We start from the raw sequence: 26566 nt of genomic DNA on the forward strand, positions 1-26566 counted from the left end.
CAGGTTGGAAAATCCAGAAATAGAAGAAAGTGTTTTTAAAAATGTAACCCTTGGGGTGCCTGGGTGGTTCAGTCGGTTAAGCGTCCGACTTCGGCTCAGGTCATGATCTCACAGTTCGTGAGTTCGAGCCCCGCGTCGGGCTCTGTGCTGACGGCTCAGAGCCTGAAGCCTGTTTCAGATTCTGTGTCTCCCTTTCTCTCTGCCCCTCCCCTGCTCATGCTCTCTCTCTGTCTCAAAAATAAATAAACATTAAAAAAAATTTTTAAAAAAATGTAACCCTTGATAACACAAGCTTCCATAATGAAAAATGCTAAGAAGAATTACTTAGTAAGTCAAACTGGAATAAGTAGATAACCATTTGGGGAACTTTCCAAGTTAGATTCATAGTTTACACAATATACAAAAATAACCTCCACCTGGATTAAGGAGTTAAATACAAAAAAATTGAATGACAGAAAAACCAGCAGGAGATGGGATAGAATATTTATCAGATTTGTGAAAGACAGTAACTTCAGCTTTGAAGCAGTGGAATAAATCATGAAGGAAAAGACTGACAGATTTGAATACATAAAAAATTTAAAACTTCTGTACAATGAAAAAACAGCAAGACTAAAATAAAAAGGACATTATACTGAGGACAATATTTGCATTCTATCTGACAAAGAGGGCCTTAAACTCACACTATATATGTTCTTATTCAAATTCATAAGGAAAACATCAGACCTCAAAATATGGAAAATATGGGGGGAAAAAACAACAAACACACAGGGAAGCATAATCGGTGAAGAAAAAAAAAAAAAACAGAAAATGGTTCAGCCCACCAACAATACAATAAAAGGTACAGCAAATGTGAGATATTATTTCTCACCCTTCTCTGAGTAGAATTCCCCCCCCCCCGCCACCGCCCATCGGCAGCATCCAATGTTGCCATGGTTGGATTGTGCCTGGGAACGCATTCCTTGCTGGTGGCATTGTAAGTGGTTACAACCTTCTTAAAAGTCAGTATCACAACACACAGCCAGAGTCTGGCTCAAAACCACATTGGTTTTCATAATCAGCAATTACATACGGGGCACTTTATCTTCTGGACATAATGAAAGCAAAAGTGGGCAGTATGAGCACAGACGTGTTCATCCATTGTCATTTACAACAGCAACGCGCTGGAGGCAAGCTGAATGCCCAAAATCACGGGGATGGTTTCATAAGCTATGACACAGGGTGTTCCATGGGCTAAGACACTTTAAGTTTTTCTTCTCAGCAGTTTAGTCCAAAGGGATGGAGAAAGAGACAGGAAGTAATTTGAAGGGAAGCAATTTGCTAAAAGCAAATCATAGAATGATTTCCTCCAAGGCTGTCAGAGCCTGGATGTGTGTATTGATGGAGGGCAGCAATACAACAGAGAAAAAGAAAGGATGCGAATATGAGAAGGAGAGAGAACGAGCAGGGAGAGAAGGGGGTGGAACAGAAGGGACGCCACGGGGAAGAGAGACTGTCTGGGATGACGCCCCAGAAGCAGGACCCAAAGGTAAAAGGAGTCTGCTGTGCAAATAGGCAAGTCCTTCCTCTGGAGTCGAGGTGAAGAGAGACCAACAGAAACATGTTTGAAGTGAAGACAAGGATCAATTTGATCCTTCTAGACTTTCTCCTTCAGGTGAGCCTTTCTGGGTTTGGCAGACTCCGGGAGCCCTGACACCACGGAGGCTGAAATCCTGTACCATCTTGTTAAAAGCATTGCTTCAGTCAGGGGCTACTGTGGCACTTCCCAGCTAGTAAAGGAAAAAATGAGCAAAAATGCCACCAGGGGGCAGGTCTGGTCTGGCAAAGGGAGTTTAAGGATCTTCCGGAAAAAAAAAAATTTTTTTTTCTTTCAGCTCTGGGTCCATTCTTTGTTTTGCAACCATAAATACTGCATTGGGTCCGGAGCAATTTCTTTAATGGTTGTGTTGTGGGTATGAATTTTGCTCCAGAAACTCAGGTGTGCATGAAATGTCACAGTACTTTACATCCTTTGAATAAAATTAAATCCAGCCTCAAGTGGAGATCCTACAAGCCTGATTAAAAGTCAGCCTCCGTCATGATTATGGCTCCCACAGCCCCCAGAGGTCCCCGGGAGGTTCAGTGTTAGTGCTTAGGTGACTGGTCCAGTACATGAAATGCTTACGACCCGAACCAACGTGATCCCCTGATACGCTGTGGCAGGGCCATTTCCTTCCCTGTTAGAAATGAGCAGACATTCCAACACCTGGAATGAACACACACACACACACACCACCTTACAGAGGGGAGCCGGGAGTCATCCCTATCTGGGGATGCCCCCACCACCTCTCCTTTTAGCCCCTTGCTCTCCTAGGCCTGCATCTCTGCCTCTAAACTTCTTGCCTTCCTCTAGGGGTTCACTGGCCAGCTGAGGCTTTCAGAAAACCTAGGAAGACAGATACCATCAGGGCTACGCAAGCCTCAAAGGAGGCATGGACCCCAGGGGTGCTACGCCTTTCTCAGGATCAGGAAAGGAGAAGAACACAAGAACAGAAGCCACCCATATACCCTAAGTGTGCTGCCACATTTGCCTCAAGGTTACCGTTTTTAAAACCCCCGTGTTTACAAGTCTGACATCACGTGACCGTGCGCGTTCTTTTTCCGGTAGATGACACAGCCCTCGGGCAGCCCTCGTAGCCGACGGTGGGTTGAGGATTCACCATCATGGTAGGTGCCATGGAGGAACCAACACAAAGAAGGGATACGTCCCCCTCCAAGGAGCTCCCAGTGTCTCATGCACAGAAACAGGTCATTAAGACCTGGTGAACTTAGGGAAGAGTTGCAAACTAAAAGCCAGAAGGCCAGACCCCACTGACAAAGGTACGTTGGAAATTTGTAAGTCATTGGCCAACATTGAAAATATCAAGAGCAAAGGATAGTTCACGTCAGCACCTGTATATGTAGCATCTCTTGAAAAATAAGACCTGGCACTGAGTGTTGTATGGAAACCAGTTTGTCAATAAATTATATTTAAAAAAAAAGAAATAAAGAAAAATAAGGCCTGGGACACAGCCCTGCGTGGCAGCCGCCATTATTTGCGGAGTAGGGGCTGCTCCCTTAGCTGAGGCCGCCCTTCTCTGCTTTATCACAGTCCCCACCATGCCCTAGAGTATTATGCCCAGTCCGCCTCCCTTATTTATGCTACCTGTCTAGCTTCTATAAGCATTTGAGCTTTAACCTCTGAGTAAACTAAATACAATCATACTCAGGATACAGGATTGTGCTCCAGACTGATTAAGACTAAGCGTCTGCCTTTCCTCACTGCTCATACTGATTTATCTGGAAATTCAGAATTATTTCAGATGGCCTTAAGATTTGAGCACAGACTAAAGACATATTTCAGCATATTTCAGGTACCGACTTGGTTCCTATGCAATTGTGACAGATGAGGCCAGGGGTAGCCCTGGCATACAGCACAGTATGCCCATGCTTGTGTGAGGAACAGCAAACCCAAGGTACAAAGAGATATTTGTGGAAATGCAGCTTTAGCTCCACTGTTGGGCCTCAGTTTCCATCACTGCTGTTGAGAGTGCCCAGTGGAGGGGCGCCTGGGTGGCTCAGTCGGTTGAGCATCCAACTTGGGCTCAGGTCATGATCTCGCGGTCCGTGAGTTCGAGCCCTGCGTCTGGTTCTGTGCTGACAGCTCAGAGCCTGGGGCCTGCTTCGGATTCTGTGTCTCCCTCTCTCTGCCTCTCTGCCCCTTCTCAAAAATAAACATTAAAAAAAAAAAAAAAAAGAGCACCCAGTGGATCAGCCAGTCCCAGTGAGCAGGCATACACTGGTGTGAACAGGCTACAGGAGGCCACACACACACGTTCCCCACTCAGAACCCATCTTTGTCCTGACCTCAGCCCATGAGCTCAGCCTCAGCGTGCAGAGACGCCCAGCTTAATTTTGCTCAATTTTAATTTTCAACAGACAGTCCAAGCTCAGAGCTTTTTCCACGGTAAATGAGAAGAGTCCAACAGAAACAAGAGGGGAACCTGCTAAACTCCGGACAGAAAAATAAAAGGAAAGAAAAAATAATTTTCTAATGAGGTCTTCTGCACTTGTCTGGCTTTCCCGGGGAGCTCAGGTTACTATCCATGAAAAATCCTCTGGATGGGTCTGAAGATAATGTTTTAAGTCCACAAGATCTAAATGCAATATAAGTTAATATAAATTAATAACACAACAATTTTAAAAATGTGTTCTGTGTGTTCCGAAGGAGAACTCACTGTGAACTCCCCTGTTGCACAAGAATATCCAACAGGAATGTTGTTCGAATCTTTTGCTGGAGGGCGCCTGGGTGGCTCAGTCGGTTAAGCGTCCGACTCTTGGTTTCGGCTCAGGTCATGATCTCACAGTTCGTGAGGTCAAGCCCCGCATCGGGTTCCACGCTAATAGTGTAGAGCCTGCTTTGGATTCTTTCTCTCTCTCTCTCTCTTTCTCTCTCTCTCTCTCTCTCTCAATCTGCCTCTCCCCTGCTCATGCTTTCTCTCTCAAAATAAATAAATAAACTGAAAAAAATTAAAAAACAATCTTTTGCTGGTTGCAATTTTATAAATACAGTGGAGTACAGCTATCTAGAAAGACTGTGATTTAAACTAGGGAAAAGCAATGAGCATAAACCCATAAAACATTCAGAGCATCCAACGTCCTTTAGCAGAAGGGACACCCCACCCTCACCAGCTGATTTCTGAAGAAGGCCATGCTTACGCGGGACATATCTAAGTGGCTCCTTGTGGTGCCCTAACCCGTAACCACCACCTTGTGGTGCCCTGACCCTTTACTCAGAATGACAAAGAACAATCTGACTTCAGCTAGTAGGGTATCTGACAAACTGTAGATAAAACAGCTCTACCTGAGAGAATACATAGGACAGGATTGTATCTCGGGTCTTAATAGTTTAGGGAAAGAGAACACATTACCTACAAGACATGGGAAATTCATGAGTTAAGCTTTTCCAAAATCCACATCCCAGCCACTATCAGAAAGAGTCTCTCAAGTCACATTGAGAAATACTTCACTTAAAGGGCACGTCTATATTAGATTCTCCTTAAATATAAACTGTAAACAAAGCGCAGCTTTAAGATGAGTTCTATCCACTAGGAAACAGGAGTTTTGAAGAATATATTGTAAATTCTATATCCCATTGTTAAAATAGAAACTCATCCTGAACATTAAAAACAAAACACTGTTGCATCTTTAAAGAAACGGGTGTTTTTAGTTCATGATCTAAAAACGAGTGATTGGATATACCAATGTCACAGATGGTGATGGAAAGAAAATTAGGATCAGCATCCTCAAAAATATACAGAAGCTCTCAAAATGTATACAAACTCTTACATGCATACATACATGAACACACACACACACACACACACACACACACACACACACACACAGGAATTAAATGCAGCGCACCCAGGGGGGTGCCTGAAGCCCTGCCTGCCTACCTAGGAAGTGGCCTTTGCGGTGTCTCACTGTGAGGCTTCCATAGAAACACATCACCCCACCCAGACTATGCAGTTCCTTCAAGTGTTGTTCATCAGAAACCTGCCAGGGAGAATACTCGATTCCCTCTAAAGATATCTGGAATATCATATCAAGTGGTATCATCAAATAAGCAATAAAACAACACACCCATCAAATAGGTTCTAAAAGATTTATTTCTCTTCTACTGTTGAGGAGAAAGGAGCCGGTAATAAATGGCTAACATTAGTCACAAATCTGCAGGTCAGCAAACAAAAATAAAGGTTGAAATGACCATGCGTGAGTACAAAAAGACAACTTGTTAATTACTTTTAAGAATGTAAATTTGGCTGGCGCAATGCAGAATTATTTATGAAATGTTGACCAAAGAGGAAATCTGCATTAGAACATTGAGTAATGATGAGGCAAAGCAAACTGATGGGATTTTCAATTACATTCTCTGGGTCTCGGGCTTCTGCAGCCTTGCCCAACTCCCTTGCCCTCCACATCTGTTCACTAGGGTGAAGCTTCCGAAGAAACAAACAGACATAAACTTATTTTAGACAGTCGCTTTAGAGAGCAGAGTATAACTCTGCTACGATGCTGGAAGCTCCCGGGGAGCCCTGGAAAGCCTTTCGAAGAACTCAACTTAGACCACTGGCAATGCCCCTGAACTTAAAATCAGTGCAGATGGTGTGGGTGTTTTAGTAAGGACAGAGATAGAGATGGGAAGGGAAGACAAATGACATACTACATCTGGGAACAAGTCACGAGAGAAAATAGTTTGCAAACTAATTGACTGAATATTGTATAATCATGCTCTCCAAACAAGACAATCCCCTGTGATGTAAGGAGAAGAGATTAGAACATCTCTACATAATTGAAAATTTACAATTCATCCTTAAAAATGATGATGTGTATCTTTAAATGTGCATACTATATTTAAAAGTAATACATGTAGATGATTTTAAAAGAATAAAAACATATTGGGGTGAATGAATGCTCAGTTTATTTTCGATGTTTTTAACTGTTAGCAGATTGCGGTCAATTCCTAGATAGCCTTTGTGTAGGTAAGCAAGCAAGGAACCCGATGGCTTCACTAGGTCAATTACTCTATACTTAGGTTTATTATTATTGTCTCTTATTATGATTTTTTAAAAAATTTTTTTCATGTTTATTTATTTTTGAGAGAGAGCGCAGAGGAGGGGGCAGAGAGAGAGGGAGAGAGAGAATCCCAAGCAGGCTCTGCACTGCCAGTGCAGAGACTGACATGGGGCTCGATCTCACTAGCCTAACGGTGAGATCATGACCTGAGCCAAAATCAAGAGTCGGATGCCTAACTGACTGAGCCACCCAGGGGCCCCACTCTTATTATGATTTTCACAAAAATTATATGTTAATGGAGAAAATTAAGACATTTCAGAGGAATACTAAAGAGAAAAAAACACCTATAAATATCTCTAAAATATTTTGGTGCCTGTTATCTTCCCCTTATCTAACCATATATACAACATTTTATATGTATATAAGTATCTATGTGTGTGTGTGTGTGTATATATATATGTATATATATATATATATATACATATATATATATACACACATATATACATATATATATATACACACATATGGTTTTTCAAAATTGATATTATACTATAGTGGCTGTTTGTATAACTCATTTTTTTCAGTTAATAATAAATTATGAATACGTTATTTTGGAACAGAATTTTAAGTGTCTATATACTAGAAATTTGCATATAAATTAGGTACTAAAATTTAACCAATTCCCTATAGTTGAATACTTAGATTCTTTTACATTTCTTGTTTTAATACTTGAAGTTTGGACATGAAGGCCTTTGGATGGCAAGCAGAATGGTCTAGATTTTATCCTATGGACCAGTCACTCTCAAGGGAATGGCAGTATACTTGTAGGGAATGTTTTGGAAATCTGGGCAGATGTTTTGGTTTTCTTTTTTTTTTTTTTAATTTTTTTTAATGTTTATTTATTTTTGAGACAGAGAGAGACAGAGCATGAACGGGGGAGGGGCAGAGAGAGAGGGAGACACAGAATCGGAAGCAGGCCCCAGGCTCTGAGCCATCAGCCCAGAGCCCGACGCGGGGCTCGAACTCACGGACCGCGAGATCGTGACCTGAGCTGAAGTCGGACGCTTAACCGACTGAGCCACCCAGGCGCCCCAGATGTTTTGGTTTTCAAGATGGGTGGAGACTTCTACTGGTGTTTAGTGAGGACCAGAGAGGCTGCTAGCTCTACAATGTGTAGAGTGGTCCTGAGCAATAAGGAGCACTGTCCTGTGTCCTGCCCAACTTTCAAACGTCCTCCCGGAAATGTAGCAGGTGAGAAGCCCGGTTACAAGGCTCCAAGCCCATACCCTAACTCTGTTTTACATACAAATGCAAAAGATTCTGTGCCCATTTTTAAGAAACGCTAAGGTTTTTTTATTACTCGGGTAAATCAAGGGAAACAGGTTTTCTTCAAAGCTTTACTAAGAGTTGTGCACCGTTTTGGAAAATTATTTCACTAATACCACACCACACCTGCTTTTTGCATCAGCAACGTCACCTACGTACAAAAGTCTGCATTTGTATATGGCTTACAATCGCTGTGATTCTAAGAGCATGTGTGAGAATCATACCACTCACTTCCTCCTGTCTTCTAGTGCAGTCACGCCCATGCATGTTGTAGTGAAATATGTATCTGTATTATGAAGATTAGCTCTCCTTCATATTACACGCAAGGTGTCGTGTTACCTTTTATCAAGTCAGGTGTAGGTATTGGTCTCATTTTAGGAGAGCAAAGGGGACATTGACAATATTTATTATAAGCAGGGGTCATCGGGTCTCTAGGGGTGAATATTGCTACTGCAAAGCACAGGAAGCCATTAGAGGCTTCCGGCAGGAGAGCAACATGATGACACAGAGCTGGAGGTATGGATACGCAGAGAGCCAAGAAAACAAATGGGGAAAAGAGATGGCAAGAGACAAAGAGACCATAAAGGAGGCAAACGCAATCTGGGCAGGGAAATAACGCACACCTACAATATCACAATGCCTGCAAGCATCAGAAAGAAGAACATTTCACAGAAGGCATCTTAAAAAGGAAGTGACTAGAACTCAGTGATTGAATATGGTGTCAGAGTGACTGAGCCCTCAAAAGTAGCCTCACACACATGCACACACATTTGCAAGCACACACACAGACACACGCTTACATGCTCCGAAACTCCCGATTCATCACCAAGTAACCCCTCTCCCGCTCCTGCTGCCAAAGGAAAGACTTATCACACCACTGATTCTGTGATCTGACAGCCCAACCTGACAATAGCCTGAACTGGAGGGGCAAAGCCTTATTTGGCTTATTTATTTGTTTGTGATTCTGCATCCAAGATAAACCCCCAAATAAATTTTAAGTGTGCTTCAAGTACACTCCAGGTTATAAATCATATACTTGCATTCTCATACTACAGTAAGCAGAAAACTACAAAGATCAAGTGCGCATATATATATACGTATATATATACGTATATATATATGTGTGTGTGTGTGTGTCCCTTCCTTGCCAAATCCATGCACACCCACACAAAGAGAGACAATAAAAGGAAACTAAGAACCTGTGAACCAATGATTATGTGTCAGCACCAGTCACATTTACTAATCAGAAGCAACCCTACCAATTAAAATAGTATGCTATTAGACTGGGCAAGAAAACCATGGTACTAAATAGAAAAAAAAAACACTGCAAAATGAAGGAATAGAGAATCATAGATATTAACCAGAAGAGAATCAGCGCTACAAAATACTAGGCATAGAAAAGAATGTCCCAATTAATATTCAATTTCCAGTTAAGATTAAAAGTATATTACATGCTGATTATCTGACTTTAGCATGTATATCCATTCTTGATTTCAACTGTTTCTGAGAATAGGTAATATGATTGTTGCTTTAAATAAAGGAAGAGTGAGTCAACAATATCCCCAAGTATAATGGGGCTATTTAGTTTTCCTGATCCATGTCTTGAACTGTAATGAGTCAGCAAAACACAAATATCACATCCTTGGTTGCTTTTCTTAACAATGGAAAAGTGAGGAAAACGGTAACCACATCTTTCTCAACCCTGAGCAATTATTCCCCCACACCACCAAAAAGTGTCAGTTGTATTCCATCAAAGTAGAAAATGTCCCTAGAAACCTCACTGTTAAATTCTCACATTGTCCAGTTCTCTTTTCCTTTTATGGGTTACTTAGCATCTGAAATGCATTCTTTAGCACTCTTCTATTTGCCTTGTGTGACAAAAATGCAAGACAAAGCCCAAGGACTATGTGAACGGCCTGAAATGGGTAAGGGCGGGCTTTTCTAGGCAAAGGCACAGAGAACATCACCCCTCTCTCCCCATCTCTACTGCCTGATCTCAGGTTTGACAAGGGGTAGAATATGTATGTATTGGGTACATATTATGCTACAGTGTAGGAGGTTTAATGAGCCATGAAAAAAAAACAGAGAATAACTTGCAGCTAAGAGGAGATGCTGTAGGTGAGGTTATCTGTGGTTATGGCTTAAAGGCTATGGCCCTCCCTCTTCTTCTTCATTAGCCACAAGTTCCAAGCTCCTTGTCATGAAAGACAAGTACCCCAAGATGGCCCCTTTGCACCTCTGTCATACTTGAATCACACCTTTTCTTCTTAAGTCTCTGGATCATCATGCTGCGATTCTTCCTGGACCCTGCTTCTTTACAACCGTCCCCTAACTGGCTTCTACTGATTGTTCAAGACTTAGCTCTAGCATCACCCAGTGAGGTAGATATCCTCTCTCTCTGCTCTCAGTGCAAACAGGGTTTATCTCCATCCGGGTCCTCACTAGTTACCTTGCGATCATCTCTTTACTCATTTGTCTCGGAACCAAGTCTTTTTGATATTTGTATCTCCAGTGCACGGCACAGCAAGTGCTCCATAAAGGTTTGTTGCTTGCCTGACTGGGAAGAAGAAGCGCTATTGCCTATAAAAGCTATTAATAGTAACACCGATTTTCCCACTGAAGGTAGGGAGGGGTTTGCAAGTCAGCGGTTTTACTAACCAGGGTCATGGAGGTAGCTGAGCTTGAGGGAGAAGATCCCAGGGGTAGACCATCACCCAAATTACCCAACTTCGATGGTTGCAACCCGTTGTGAACTCTATTCTATCTGTCATGGCCTCGGGGCAACTCATTGGTTCACATCCCTACACATGATGTCTATGCAGCACAGGAGGGGGAGCATGTAGTGTTGACTCAGGACTTCCCTGTTCTTCAAAATCTAATTTGGAGGCAGGAATTTAACCGGCAGGACCATGCTAGGAGAGGGGCAGGTGAGACACAAGGAGTCTCTCTCTAGAGTCCGGGGGCTTCTTCTCACTCAGGACTGTCCGCCCTCACCAACTGTGTGGAGACACTTTCAAGCACATTTTGTTCTATGATCAGTTGAAACCCACTGCTGGCATCTCTTCATTTTTTATCACACGAGCCCCTTGGGCATAAGATGCTTTTGTTGGTGGAAAGAACAGAAGGTTTCACACTCACAAAGGGTACCGGATTTAGACTTTTAACATTATCTCCAAGAGAGGTGACGCCAACACAGACATGTGCTGGCAGAGTTGGAGGAAAGAAGCCATTCATCATACGATTTTCCCTTGTGTTCTGTTATCAGATCATACTTTCAGAAATACACTGTGAGTGAGAACTTTTCACAAATCTTAGAACGATCTTGCAAACGGCACTTTATTTTGAGTTTGTGTGTAGGTCAAGTATGTTAATTTGTTAAGCGTAAACAACGTTTATACTGTTTGGTATGTCATTAGCTTGTAATATACCAGGAGCTACTTCTCTACATCTTCAGGAGGTCTTACAAGCACAGAATTATTTATAGGATCAACAGACAATGGGCATGGAATCATTTCATCAAAAGGAGAAATGCAATTTTACGTATTACTTACCACATTAAGTTTTTCCCAGAACTCAGGTCCTTCTTCCATCTCTCGAAGGCTCGGCGGAATGTACCAAAAGCAAATGTTGGCATATTCAGGCTGGGGGTTTAAAAAATTTGAAAGTTATTTTAACTTAAAATTAATCTTATACTGTAATTAAGCTTAGTTACTTCTTCTAAGAGTTGTCATGTGTGTATTATGTTGATATCAAATCATTCTGCCTCACTTCTGATAACAGCCTGTTGGGAGATTTTCTTCTCAGTTGGGTGCACCCAACTGAGAAGAAAAAGGGGATGCTCTTTCCTCCAGGTAAGGGATGAGCACAAAACTGGGAAAAAACATAATAAAGTTTGAAGCTGCTCCAACCAAGCTCTGATCATCAGTTAGCACCTGACACTCATGTGCCCAGAGATGCCCTGGTCCCTCCCTCTTCAACTCTGATCCTCAGCTTATTCCTTATACCACCATATCCTTCTAATAATTCCTTCTCTATTTAAGGTAGAGCTATTTAAGGTAAATCTGTCTTCCATTACCTGCTAAACCTGACAGATGCAAAATCCCCAGTTACCTATGAGTTGATGACATAGGACATACTTGGACCTCACTTAACCAGCCCGGCTGTGACCCTTGCCTATACCGCTTTGAGAAAAAGAGCATCATCTTGATGAAATATCTGAAATATCAGTGCCAGTCCCAAGTACTGTAAGGATAGGAGTCGGCCTTTTTCAAAACAGAGATTCTCAGTCCCTGTGCTCAGAATGCCCAGTGTCTGATTTAGTCCAGCATAGAAAAGGCTGGAGAATTGGTATTTTACAAAGCATCTCAGGTGATTCTGAAGTAAGTCGCGCATGGTATATGTTTGAGAAACTCTGAACTAGAGAGGCCAGAGCCAAATCATCATCTCCAGTAATCGGTTTTGGTTAAACATGGGATAACCTGCCAGAACAGGCTTTAGTCTAGCTCTTGTCACATAGACGAGACCTTCTCCATCACACACTTCATCCTCACAGGACAAAAACGTAGTACATGTCAATGGCAATCACAAGACTTGTATTCAGTGACCAGGTGATGTGGGAAGTTATGTTGGGGGTTTACAAATTAGATACACAGGGAAGATTAGATATTCAGGAAAGATTATAAGACATGACTACCTGCCCAGCAGACTCTTAGCAGTGACAGTATTTGAAATGATTTCCATTTTTCCACACAAACACGGTTTGTAGGCAATAGCCAATGTTGTAACAGTTCTCAGTAACCATCAGAGTTATACTCTAGTATCAGGATGAAGTTTGCAAGTATTTCAGAAAGATGGAATAGCTATCATCTTATATCTTAAGATCACAAGACCAGTGTTAAAGAGAGTTCGGATTCTAGTGGATTTTAAATCAAAAGTGAATGCCCAGAAACATCCCCAGCTCAACAAGCTAAGCCCTTTCACCTTTGAAATTTGTAACATGCTTATTGGATTTGACCAAAAAAAAAAAAAAAAAGAGCCACAAATCTTCAAAATATAGAGTAGTTCAAAATGGAGTACTATTTAATTCAACTCAGTTTCTGCAAACATTTATCATGAGATTACAACAGTCTTTACAAATCCATACAATTTATACTTGGGTTTCTGATATAACTGATTTGGTATCTCTAGGAAAGAAATGTCCTTCAAAATTCTTTACTCCCTTGAATGTGAATACATCTTTTCAAATAAAGTAACTATAGTTGATCAGAAGGTAAAAGAAAATATAGTTATCATCTGTCATCGGGTTCTAGGAATTCACGTCTTTTACATTAATGACGATTTTTTTCCCCAGAAATAATTTCCTGCTTCTCAGCTCAAATCCACACTTTGTCTGTCCCCCTATAACAATGGAAGTGGACTCTATAAATATTTCTCCTTGCCATCTGGTCCAATCTGAGACTTTATCAGCAGAGGGTGCTGGAGGGACGCTGAGAAAGAAGAGGTATCTCTTCCGGTTCCGGTGTGCTAACCTCATGGATCCCCCGCAGGACGTGTGGGTTTTTGAGCAGCGCTGGTGTCCAGCCACAAGTGGACCCCCTGCCAACTTCCCCCTGGCACCACCTCGTCAGATGGTTTCACAGCAGACTGGTAGGGGCCCTAAATGGCTTTTTCTGGCACACTCCCCTCAGGTGGTCTCACAGGGCAGTGCTGCCAGCGAGGCACCCCTGTGAAGCCTGAGTGAGCTTCAAGGTGCTGCTCAGAGGCTTTCTCTAGCACTCTGTGCCTCCTCCAACTACCACTGGATCTCAGCCCGGGGAGGACGGCCTCTTGCTTGGGTGCTGTATCCCGGGTTCTAAGAGTGGTGCGTGTTTTCTACCTCTGCTATTTCTTTATTTTTTAGGGTTCTCTCTTTCCCTGATGAGGCAATCCCCTGTTAATAATAATAATAATAATAATAATAATAATAATAATAATAATTCTCCTCCTCCCCCTCTCCTTCTCCTTCTGATATGAAATGCCTCACAAATTCGTGTGTCATCCTCGCACAGGGGCCATGCTCATCATCTCTGTCTCGTCCCCATTTCAGTATATGGGCTGCTGAAGCAAGCACAATAATTCTTTAGACTGCACTTTCCCACTTCAAATTACTGTGCAGTTTTTGTCTTCTTATTGGACCCTGACTAATACATCATTAAGTTATTGCTTTTCATTTGCACGGAGACATTATAAATCATTTTGTGGTAGTTTCTACTTGCTTCCGTATCTGCTCTATGTTGTATACGTTAGGACTTAGACCTTTTAAATCACCTTTTAAATTTGCTTCCTTTAGTAAGTTTCTGTTTCAATGTATTTTTAATTTTTTTTTTAATTTATGTATTTATTTTGAGAGAGAGAGAGAGAGCAAGCAAGCAGGGGAGGGACAGAAAGAGAGGGAGAATCCCAAGCAGGCTCTGCACTGTCAGCGCAGAGCCTGATGAGGTGCGGGGCTCGAACTCATTAACGATGAGATCGTGACCCGAGCTGAAATCAAGAGTCGGACACTTAACCAACTGAGCTACCCAGGCACCCCTCTGTTTAAATATTTTAGAAGTGACATACCTGTGATTTTTGCCCAGTCTCTTTTATAATGGTGTGGTTTAGTGCTGTGACATTTGAAAACTTGTGAAGCCTTTTTGACAGTTCATTTGATTGGAAGATATTTGATCTCCATTTGGTGGAATACCTTTACTGTCATCATTTCCAAAACTATTAAGATTTGGAAAAAATATCCTTTTGAATATTCACGAGGCACACATTTGAGTTTTTCCTGTCTCTTTGCCTTTCTAGCTTGTATTTGATATAGTGACTTTTTTCAAGAGGCTGCAAAGCAGTAATGAGTATTTTCAGAGTAGAACCATTCACATGGCACTTCATTGCCTATATATAGGAAAGCCTGACCTCTCGAGTGTCTTAGGAACACTTTAGTCTATGTACTCTAACACCATAAAATTGAGAAGACATAAAAAGGGAATCCAAGTGTCTAGACCAGACAAATGAGAGCGAAGGGTACAAAAACACATGTAGCAGTGAAAAACATTGTCACAACCTTTAAAAATTCATGGAGAAGTACAGAAATGTCACTAAAGGAAAGATGGATACATCCTACCCTGATTTTCAAAGAGAAAAAAATAGATATATTCTAAGAAATGAAGCAGGGACTTTATTATTGAGCAAATGACATGAGACCCCTTGGGGAAATAAGTCGAGGGTCACCAAGATGTAGTAGCTTGCATCCTCTAAAACTGAGTCGTGTCAAAAGAAATTCATCTCCTTTGCTTACAGTGTCATTAGATCATAATAATAATAATAATAATAATAATAATAATAATAATAAAAAGCAAAGCTAGCACTAGGCATTTTAATAAGTAGAAATGCAGACTCTGGCAGACAGAATGAAATAATCGTGCAAGTATAGAATGGAGAAAAGGGCCATGGTGGATTTCAAGTGACTTCAAGCTTTTTTATTTTAAATATCTGATTAGACTACTGAAAAATTTCAAAGGCAGCACTGAGTAGCACAAACAGCCTTGGTTTTAGAGTCACAAGGATATGGTTTGGATCTCAGCTTCACCAGGTCTTTGTTTGGACAGGGGTTGAACTCTAATCTCAGCTTCCTAATCTATGAAATGGAGATCATATGGTCCGCTTCACAGAATTGGTTAGATAGCACAGAGATTATTTCCAACATTTACTACTATATACGGCCATACACCAGGCACTCTATTAGAATAGTGGCTATTATCTGGGGCTATATAGGTAGAACAAGATGTCCTCATCAAGTGGATGAGTAGCCACATTAAAATCTGTACTAGGTGGGACACATCACTATTTTTGCATACAATATTTGAAGGGGAATGTTAAAGAATTATAGCCTGCCCCAAGAAGGGTAACTGAAATGTCTAATTCAATTAACAGAATTTTCTATGTTCTAGATACTGAACCAGACATTAAGATGAGAAAAATGACTACACTATATGCTTATCTCTAGGAACTCAGTGACGAGTAATGGAGCTACATACAGGCAATTAAACTGCAATGGAATGAGCATTACAAAAGACGAAATTTCTCGTAATACAAGAAACATTTCTGGCAACAGGAATAGTGCACATGTAGAAGCCCGTGTATTCAGGGGGATGGCAAAGAACTTGGAATGAACAGAGGACAGGGTGTACTGAAGAGAGGTGAAAATGGGCATGGAAATGAGAGTCATTTCATGAAGGGCTTCCTCATCTGCCATGTTGGAGGGCTTTGGCTTGATTCTAGAAGAGATGTGGAATCATGGGAGACTTTTGATTTCAGGAGCAGATTTCATTTTAGAAAGACCACAGTGTGGCTCCCATGTAGAGATGGACTGATCATAGTTCTAATGACTGAAAGAAGAATGTAGTATTTTGGTAACGAAAATGGCTACACTACAGGTTTAGAAATGTTGGATTTGAGGTGCCTGTGGGAGTCTAACCGAAAATTTCACAACATACCGAATGTACCAGTGACTAGAGTTTAGGAGGCAAGTCAAGGATGGATACATTATTGAAGCTGTTGACAACAAAGTTCTAGAAATGGATGAAACATTTCAGCGAGAGTAAGTGGACACCATGAAGACCTTAAGATGGAAGAACAGAAAAGAATATTTCACGGGGTACCCAGATGAAGAGACCTTTGCCACATAGAGACTGAGAAGAAAAAGTTACAGGTAATGGAGAAAAACTGGGAGAGAAATTCAAAGAAACCAAGAAGGAAGAGAATTTCAAGAGAGAGGGAGTAGATAATGGTGTCAAACGCTACCTAAGTCCAAGGAGATGAAGACTAAACAATGTGCATCAGATTTTTGCGATTAGAAGGGTGCTGTCTTCTAAATAAAAATATATAAGAAGATAACTATAAATTGCATGTACTTGATACATATTAATAGCAGGGGTCAATAAATAATAGAATATGAATAATTAGAGCTCTGGGGAAGAGAACTGAGCTGTGAATTATCTGACACAGGAAGTGTTCAGGAAGAGGTTGACATCCTGTTACGGTTACTGGTTACCATCAAGAGAGGTGTCCTGCCTCCAGCAGGAAGTTGACTGGATGTCCTTGAAGATCCTTTACACCCTGGAAAGTCTATGGAGCCAAACTAACTCTTCCTAATGTAGAACTCAGGAAGAGAAAAACAAAAAGTTGAATAATTAGGACTCTCCCAAGAGATCAAAATAAAATATGTGAATGATAGTATATGAATGACTATACCTCTAGGAAAACATTTATTAGATCTTAGATCCAACACAGAAAAACAGAAAGATTATTTTCAGGGGCCTATGAATAATGCAGAATTCATTTGAAATGATAACTTTAAATCATCTTCAAGAAGATACGCACTATTTTTGTTCTTTTCAGGAAAAGGTATTCAAATACTGGATATTCTGTTTTGTTGTGTTCATTGACTGTTTTCAATATTCCACTTAACATTCTCACTGCTATCTGCTAAAAAGTGAATATATATGTGTGTAAGTAAAATTATATATATATATATATATATATATAGATTATATATATATATTATCTCTATATATATTATATATTAATATATATAATATATAAAATTATATATATATATATAATTATATATATATATATATTATCTATATATATATAGACTTGCATTTTTCCTAAAGTGATAGACTTTCAGTTTCACAGACTATACTCCAATCACATCTCTCTTAAGTCTATGGTAGGGTTATATCTAATCAATCCAAACTAAGCATTTGTTAACAAAAAGGATAACTGCCTTGACACTTATATATATATATGAGATTCAAGGTCTAATTTTACATTATTTCTCCAAATGGAACACAGAGAAAAGAGGCAAATGCGTATCACATACAAAACCCCTTGTAAGTGGGAAGGCTGGAGTGCTTTTAGAAAGCCACCTTCACTGCTCTGGGGCCATCTGGTTCCCATTGCTAAGATATTCAGGGCAGAAGTCTGCCTAATGATTAAAACCCACCTTCACTTGCCTTACAAGTTGAATGTTTGCAATTCCCTAAAATGATGGTGAGAGTTTCCTCCCTTAACTTTTAAGCCTTTAGGAGGAATATATACATAACGTTTAAGACAATCCGTCTTTTTTTCACGTTTTCTTTTAGCTCTATCAAAAGACTTCAGTTCCAAGGTGCACAGGACTTTCCATAAGCACCAGAGCTCCCACAACCAGAGAAATAGAGAAGGCAGTTCAAAATTGTAAAAATAAAGAGTAAAACTCAACCTCAAGGAAGTAAAGAAGGCAAGTTAAACTCAAGAATATTTTTTTTTAAAAAAAGTGACTCAGACTCAACCCGCAACCAATCCTACAGCTGTTGTTTTGCGCCTATGTGCTTATATATGCATCTCTTAAAAATATAGATGTTTTCTCATGTAATCATGCCATTATCACACCTAGCAAAATTATTGATAATTCTTTGGTATTATCCAATAGCCAGTTCACATTAGAAGCTTCCCAACTGTTTGAAACTTTACTTTGTACAAGTGTTCAAACTAGGCAACGGCTCCCTCTGCCGCATGTGGTTATCAGGCCTCTTCTGTCTCTTTGAACCTGAGGTGATCATCACTACCTTCTCCTTTATTTTCCTTCACCCCACTAACCTGCTGAGGAAACCGGGACAGCTGCCCTGTGGAATATCCCACATTCCAAATTGGCCTTTTTGCTTCTCTCAAGTATCCCCAGAAAGCCATTTAAATATGGATTCTCTCGCTGTCTTTGCAAGTTCTTTCCTATCCCCATTTTTCAGGAACTTTGAACTCTTGCGGATAGTGGCAGAAGCCACAGTCAGGAGTCTCTGGAGCAGTGTTTCTGCAGCTTATTGGGAGGGCCATCATCATACCTCACCTCTGCTACTGCAGCAGCGTCCCAGCTTGTCTCGTTCATCCCTTCCTTGGCTTTCCTTCACCCCCTCCCACCCCATTCCTCTCTTCCCAAGACATCCAGGACCATCTTTTAAAATGGAATTCAGACTCCTGTCTGCTTAAAACTTCTCTGATGATTACACTTCGAATAAAAGCCAAAGGTCTTACCAGGCCCTACCTGACTCTACCTGATCTGGTCTCTGCCCACCTCTCCAACCGTATCACCTCCTACACCCCCCTTTCTTAATGTGCCTTCTTCTGGTTCCTTAAACACTTCGAACTCCTTGTAGCATTAAGCCTTTGTAGTTGTTTATGGATTCTACCTAGAATGCCTTTCGCTCAGACAGCTAGCTGCATGGCATGCTGTTTACCATCAATCAGGTCTCAGGTAGAAGATGACCTCAGAGGGCCCTACCTGCATGACCAAAACCAAACAAGCCACCCCCCACCGACATCCTCATTCCGGCATTCCACCCTCCTTTAAAAAAAAAACAAGTTACTTAACATACAGCATAGTCTCGGCTTCAGGAGTAGAACCCAGTGATTCATCTCTTACATATGACACCCAGTGCTCATCCCAACAAGTGCCCTCCTTAATGCCCATCATCCACTTAACCCATCCTTCCCCCCACCTCCCCTCCAGCAGCCCTCAGTTTGTTCTCTGTAGTTAGGAGTCTCTTATGGTTTGCCTCCCTCTCCGTTTTTCTCTTTTTTTCCTTCCCTTCTCCTGTGTTCATCTGTTGAGTTTCTCAAATTCCACGCATGAGTGAAATCATACGATATCTATCTTTCTCTGACTTATTTTCCTTAACATAATACCCTCTGTACATTGTTGCAAATGGCAAGATTTCATTCTTTTTCATTACTGGGTAGTATTCCATTATACAAACACATACACACACACGTGTGTGTGTGTGTGTGTGTGTGTGTGTGTGTGTGTATACATATATACCAAATCTTCTTTATCCATTCATCAGTCAATGAACACTTGGGCTTCTTCCATAATTTGGCTATTGTTGGTAACACTGCTATAAACACTGGGGAGCATGTGCCCCTTTGAATCAGTATTTTTGTATCCTTTGGATAAATTCCTAGTAGTGCAATTGCTGGGTCATAGATAGTTCTATTTTTAATGTTTTGAGGAACCTCCATACTGTTTTTCAGAGTGGCTGAACCAGTTTGCATTCCCACCAACAGTGTAAAAGGGTTTCCCTTTCTCAGCAATCCTCACCAACATCTGTTTCTATTACAGAACTTGCTACATCTGTAACTATTTATTTGTATACTGGATTATCTTTCATGAACCTGCCTTATTGTTTTCTTAAGAGGTCTCACTACCTGATGCTTGTTAGGTATTAATTTGCTTGTTTATTGCCTGTCATTTACCATTTTGAGTATAAATACTCCCAGAGAGAGGGATTTCCCTGTTTTATCCTCCCATGCCTAGAACTATGCCTAGCACATAGTAATTGCTCAAGAAATCTTGCTGAATAAATGAATACCAATGGCAGCCAGATTGCTTACATATAATATAGGTTCCTAGGCTGTAATCTCTAGGGGATTTCTACATTAGGTTAAAATTGCTATATAATACGTGCTATTAGAAGATCTGAGAGAACTTTATACTTCATATTTCTTAAAAATCAGAATTAAATAACACTCTTCATATTTTCTAACCATATGTTTTAGGAAAAAAAACAATATTCTCTACTTTTGCAACCACTTTACTTCTTATATATAGCAAGCAGTCCACAACACAAAATGACTTATTTTCCCATTGCTCCAAAGCTAATATGCTTTCCTTATTTTATAAAAAGACAAAACTAAATGCATTATCGTACATTCACTTAATTGATTTTTCACATGCAGGCACCACTATAGCACAGTTGAATATTCATAGTACAATCATCATGCAATTTATATATTTATTCAGTATTATCCTTGGTAATTATTATTGAGCACTTTAATTTTCAATACTTAAAGGCAAGTGTGCTCTTTGTGAATCTAACAAAGGAAAAATACTCACTAATAGAGTAAATTAACATAATGGACTCCATGAATTAAGCTAATGACTTGTTTCTAAGTCTGCAACACAAAAACCAGTGAAATATAACAGATTAGAAAATTACCACCTTCATCACTGTTGACTGACAAAATCACGAGCACAATTCCGTAATCACTTACTTCCAGCAGTAGCTTGAATCCTTCTCTTTTCTTGATTTCTTCTACAAGGTATCTAAAAATGAAAGTCACAATAATATTTATAATTTGGAATCTAAAAACTCCATGAACACAACTGACACACACACACAAACTGCTATTTCTGATGCAGAGACAAGGCTTAGAAATAAGGAAAGGCATAGGGATAGGAACAGACACGGATTTAAACACATATTCCTGAACCTACTGCAGGCCTCTGGGGCCCAAGCAAAAAAGTACATCTTTTTAATAAGGTGATGTCTATCTCACATGTCAGCATCAGACTTCTACCCCACTATGAAAACCACCTACAGTATATCAGAGATACATCTCTGACCACGTGAGTTACACATTTATATTCTAGATGGGGATTTAGTATAGGTACTTAAATTACCCAGCTGGCTTTTGGTGCGTAATCCCACCTATAAGCTCATTTAAAATTAAGGAAGCTCAACATTACCTTTTCCCAGGCCAGAACCGAGGAAAGGAGAAGTGATCATTAGTATCATGTTAAAAGTAAGTGGGCTGCAGCCACTGATAGAATGTCTATGAAGTTATCTCAAATGTTAGGGAAAAGAGAACTATCAGACCATAAGCAAAGGGCACAGATACATGAGATATGGAGTATGACCGAGAAAAGACAAAAACGACTTTGAGTAAATCCACACAGACACCTCTCCCCCTGGGCTTGGCTACTGTCAATAAAAAGGGGAACACTTTGAAATAATTGGCCTTAAATATTAGTGATTTGATTATAAGTCTGGAAAAGTTTATAACCCTTGTCCCAGTATTTCAAATTTGGGGGTAAAGTGTAAGGAATGACAAAAATGTACTTGCCAGAATATTTACCGTGATTTTATATGTAATAGAGAAAGAAAGGAGGAAAGAAAGAAGCAAACAAACAAACAAGAACACGACACCCAGCAATGAGGACTGGCTTTGAAACTTACGGTCCACGCATCATAGAGAATTATACGGTACAATTGTATGGAATATGAGCATGTCGCTAAACTAAACTACACATATTCAACTAATACTTGAGGACAACAAAAATGTTTTTCTTGGGCCTAAATCTCAAAAAAACTGAAATAACACAATTTACGTTTCGAATCTCAAAGGCTGTTGTAAAAAAGTTAAAATCATACACGTTAATTTTGTCTAAATCTACATGTACGTGTGTGTGTGTGTGTGTTTAATACAAAATAACCAGAAACAAGAGTAATATCCAGAAATTGGGAAATGGTCAAATAAAATGTATTATAGCAATACAATAGAACATGATGCAGACATTAAAAAGAATAGGTTATATCTACTTTAATTAAACCACAGGGATGTTTATGATGTATTAGCAAGAGATAAAAGTAAGGTACTGAGAAATACGGATAACACAATTTTGCTTTTTAAGAAATTGTAAAAAGAATGCAAAAGTAATTCCTATCCACATGCATGCATGCATGCGCACACGCGCGCACACACACACACACACACACACACACACACACACACACACACACACGTTTTTAACAGAGTAAAGAAAGAAAGGGTACACCATATATCGTTAGTATTTACCCGAGGAAGGAACAAACAGGACGCAATGGGGAAGAGAGAGATTAGTAGCTCTCTTTTTATATTTCTTTGCAAAGTTTCTTGGATGTGGTTACTTGTCAAATTCTTAAAAGGGAACTTAATAAACAAAAATGCAAAGTACAAAACATATAGACAGACACATGCAATCTCTATCTACATAAGGAAAGCTTCTGAACCATACTTTCCGCAGCTCCTCAGACAAATGTTTATAGGCAATATGTGAACTCTGGAGCAATGCCACACTTCACCCTGAGGAAGCCCACACTAATTCTGGACACCTCAAAGCTAGGGAAAAACTTTGCATCTCTAGAAATCCCGGGACAGACTCTACAAGATTCTAGTTGTGCAGACCATCAATTTTGTGACTTTTGGCAAATCCCTTAGCCTCCCCAAGCCTGCCTCAGTGTCCTCCTGTATATAATGGAGGTGTGGAACTAGGGGGACAAAATCCTTCCCTAACACGTGATGACTATAAGAAACTTACACAAAAGTCTCCATTTTAGCTATGTCTGTCAAACAGGCTACAGCTGCTCTCAAGAGAAAGGCATCCTAAAACAGACCGGGATCATTTCAGTTACAACTCTGCTTTTTGGCTAACCATGGGGACCCAGACTTTGTGTCAGGGTTAGCGTCCCCACTGCAGCTGCTCTCAGAGCCTGGAAAGCCCAGGGTAACACTCTGAGTTGAGAGTGCAGGTGATTCGGGTGAAGAGTTGCTATTATAAACATCAACAAAGGCTTACGCTCGAGTCCCCCAACTATGCTCCATGCCAAACCGTGTAAATATGTCTCCCACATAAAAGAGTTCGGTCGCCAAATAAACGTGAGCAATGCTGGGCATGCCAGTTAGATTACTTTTGTCTACAATGGAAAGGGACTTGGCTTAATTCATAAAGACATTTATCGGCTGGTTGGATGGTTCAATACTGGCATCAAAAACCAGGCGTTTTCTATCGTTTCTATCATTTCAGCCCGCCACGCTCAGAGTGCTGATTGTCTCGTGTCCACAAGATGTGTGCCACACTCCACACGTCACATCCTTGTACAATGGTGTCCAAGAGGGAAGAGAGGGGACTGGAGCAAAAGCATTTTCTCTTCATTTGTCTCTATTTAGCTAACACTATTTCCCCCAGAAGCCTTCAAAGAATTCTTTCTATAGCTTCTTGACTGAGGCAGAGTCCTATATTTACCCCGAAACTAACTACAGGAAGTGGAGATTGGGTTAGACCGATGTTCCCAGCAAGACTATTGCTACCTAAATAAAATCAAGATTCTGTTAGCAAGAAAGAAAAAGGGAGACTGGCTGTTGGGTGAACAATGAACAGTGTCTGCATGTTAAAAATGTTAAAAGTCAAGCTAAAAAATGTTTCTATATTACAGGCCCCCTCAGAGTCTTTAATGCGCTAATGAACACTGAATCTCCAAGAGAGGAGTTAGCATTTCCCAAACATATTTGACCATGAAAACGTTTTTTGGAAGAACATTTATTAAAATCTTCTGGAAGTCTATTATTCTACCGAGTACAGTTTCAGAAATGCTAGTTTAGAAGTGCCTCATCTATAGGGTACTCTATCCTCTTCTTAAATAAATACTTAAATTAAATGGGTTTTGGGGAGGGAATCCAAATAAGGTTTGAGTCACTTCTGCCTACATTCATAGGGATGATTTGTTCCTCACAATTTCTCTTTTCAATACATGGAAACAGACTAAAGATAAAATACATTTCAAAAAAAAAAAAAACCTAGTCTTATCTGATGCAAACCAGAAAAAAGCTGTACATTGAGTTTGGGGACATAATGCAGGAACCATAAACCCCTTCCACCAAAAGGAATCCGGGTAAATGGATTCAAAAAACAACAATAGCTTATAAAAACTCATCACTGTGCTTCCCACTAATCTTAACAAAAAAAAAAGAGAGAAGGGAGGGGAAAAACACACACACACACACCAGCAAGAATTTTCACCGATCCTACTGGGTAAAAAAAAACCTCATTGTATTAATATTCTGGCTTGATTTTGAAGCATCCATTAATGATGTTCTTGTTCCCAAACACTTCCCTTACAAATATGCTTACAAACATGCTTCTGACATTTGAAGGCCCTCAATTCTCTGATTTGTTCAATAAGTCTGTCTGATATTTTTGCATTGAACTTGTCCTTTCGCAGGACATTCTTTCCAGAAACAGCCTTTCCAGTCTCTTTCTCAGCTACTCAGTCTCCCTGGAACTCTCTGGACCAACTTTCTCTCCCAGTCTCACCTCCTCATTTGAAATTTTTTTTTCCGATGCACCGAGTCTCCCAGAACTCCCGAGAGGTTCCCCATCTGCTCTCTATATGCTCTGCATATATTAGAACATATTGCATGGCTTGTGTGATTCATCACAGACACCTACATACATGCTACGTTCTACTGCAATTGTGATTTTTAAAAAAATTACCAATATAAAGAAAAAGATGAAAACACTGGCCCTTCTATAGCCTTGTAGACTGTCACCCTCTCATCACCTAGAGAAATATACCAGCACAGAGGTGCCATTGTGTAACTGCTCACCTTTTCCATACTGAAAACAATAAATCCCTCAGTATTCATGCAAGTCAGTGAAATGAATGCCATTTGAGAGATTACAGAGATTGTGTGTCAAGGGAATAGATAAATGATACACTGGAGATCTAACAAAGGAGCCGAATGGGAATTCTTGGCTGTTTGTTGTTGTTGAAAAGATTTACACACATGACTTTTCCAGACTCGCTTTAAAAATTACCTCTTACTGAATATCCATTTAAACTGAGGGCCTTAACAAAGGCCTGGAAGGTGCCCTCCGCAACGGGTAGCCCTGGGTATCGTGAAACATTTTCAGCTCTTCTAGGCAAATATCAGGGATGCACAGTCACCTGCCTTGTGCCTGAGGTGGTGATTTTAAACCTCAGTCCTCTGAGTCTCAGTGAGGCCTAATAATCGCACATTACTGTAGGTTCCCAATGTCACTGCTTTTCAAACAATCCAAGGAGCAAGCAGGTTTTTAGTCATTACTATTTCTTGAGATAAGAGTTCTCTTGTCTACTGGAATGACAAGGGTCACATGGAAATTAGGAAAGGCCTTAGAAATCTTCCAGGCGCTAATTTTTCCCTTTTTCCCACATTCTGACAACTCATTAAATAAGAATCATCGTCCTCTGGAAAATGTTTGCTCTTGCTTTCCCAAGGGAAGCGAAAGCAAGCTATCCCATCAGGGTAATGGCAATCCATTGTTCCATCAAACTCCGGTCCTTAAATCTTGAGGTCAATATACAAATTTCAAAACTAAGCTCCGTTTAGATTCAGGAACGTGGCAATATTGCTTCTATGGAGTTGAAGTAGCCCTTCCTGCAACATGTCAGGGGGAAAGAGTTGCCTAGCCTTTCCAGTATGTGAGAGACCTGACCAAGGATCTAGGGAAATAGGTATCTTGGCTACAACGGGCTATTGATAATAGGTATGCACACCAAATAGTAACACAATCCTCTTCTAATTCTTTTTTTTTTTAATTTTTTTTTAACGTTTATTTATTTTTGAGACAGAGAGAGACAGAGCATGAACAGGGGAGGGTCAGAGAGAGGGGGACACAGAATCCGAAACAGGCTCCAGGCTCTGAGCTGTCAGCACAGAGCCCGACGCGGAGCTCGAACTCACGGACCACCGCGAGATCATGACCTGAGCCGAAGTCGGACGCTTAACCGACTGAGACACCCAGGCGCCCCTTTACTTTGCTAATTCTTATCTGCTGAAGGAAATTGTACTTCTTGGAAACAAAACAATGTTGTTCTGAAATTATAGACATTATGCCAGGCTATGGCCTTCTGGACACGGGTAAGAATGGTTTTTATTAGGTAAACTCTAAAGCAAGTGGCCTAGGGTCAGTGAGCTTGACCATAAATGATGTTTTAACTCTCAA

General features: G+C 40.5%; 1 protein-coding gene and 1 non-coding gene across 2 annotated transcripts in view; both read right to left on the minus strand.

The window, feature by feature from the left end:
- The window catches only part of GADL1 (glutamate decarboxylase like 1), a 279311-nt gene that overhangs the window by 43997 nt on the left and 208748 nt on the right, over nt 1-26566 (minus strand). Inside the window, exons 16-17 of the mRNA XM_042955688.1 lie at nt 21034-21085; nt 11475-11564 (exon numbers count right to left, since the gene is read on the minus strand). Of these exons, the coding sequence (XP_042811622.1) occupies nt 11475-11564; nt 21034-21085 (142 nt within the window). The remainder of the gene's footprint in view (nt 1-11474; nt 11565-21033; nt 21086-26566) is intronic.
- Nucleotides 13926-14032, minus strand: LOC122198981. Its single transcript, XR_006193266.1, has one exon. It is a non-coding gene; the product is annotated as a U6 spliceosomal RNA (small nuclear RNA).

Source organism: Panthera leo, chromosome C2, assembly GCF_018350215.1.
Source record: "Panthera leo isolate Ple1 chromosome C2, P.leo_Ple1_pat1.1, whole genome shotgun sequence".
In the NCBI taxonomy this organism is placed as follows: Eukaryota; Metazoa; Chordata; class Mammalia; order Carnivora; family Felidae; genus Panthera; species Panthera leo.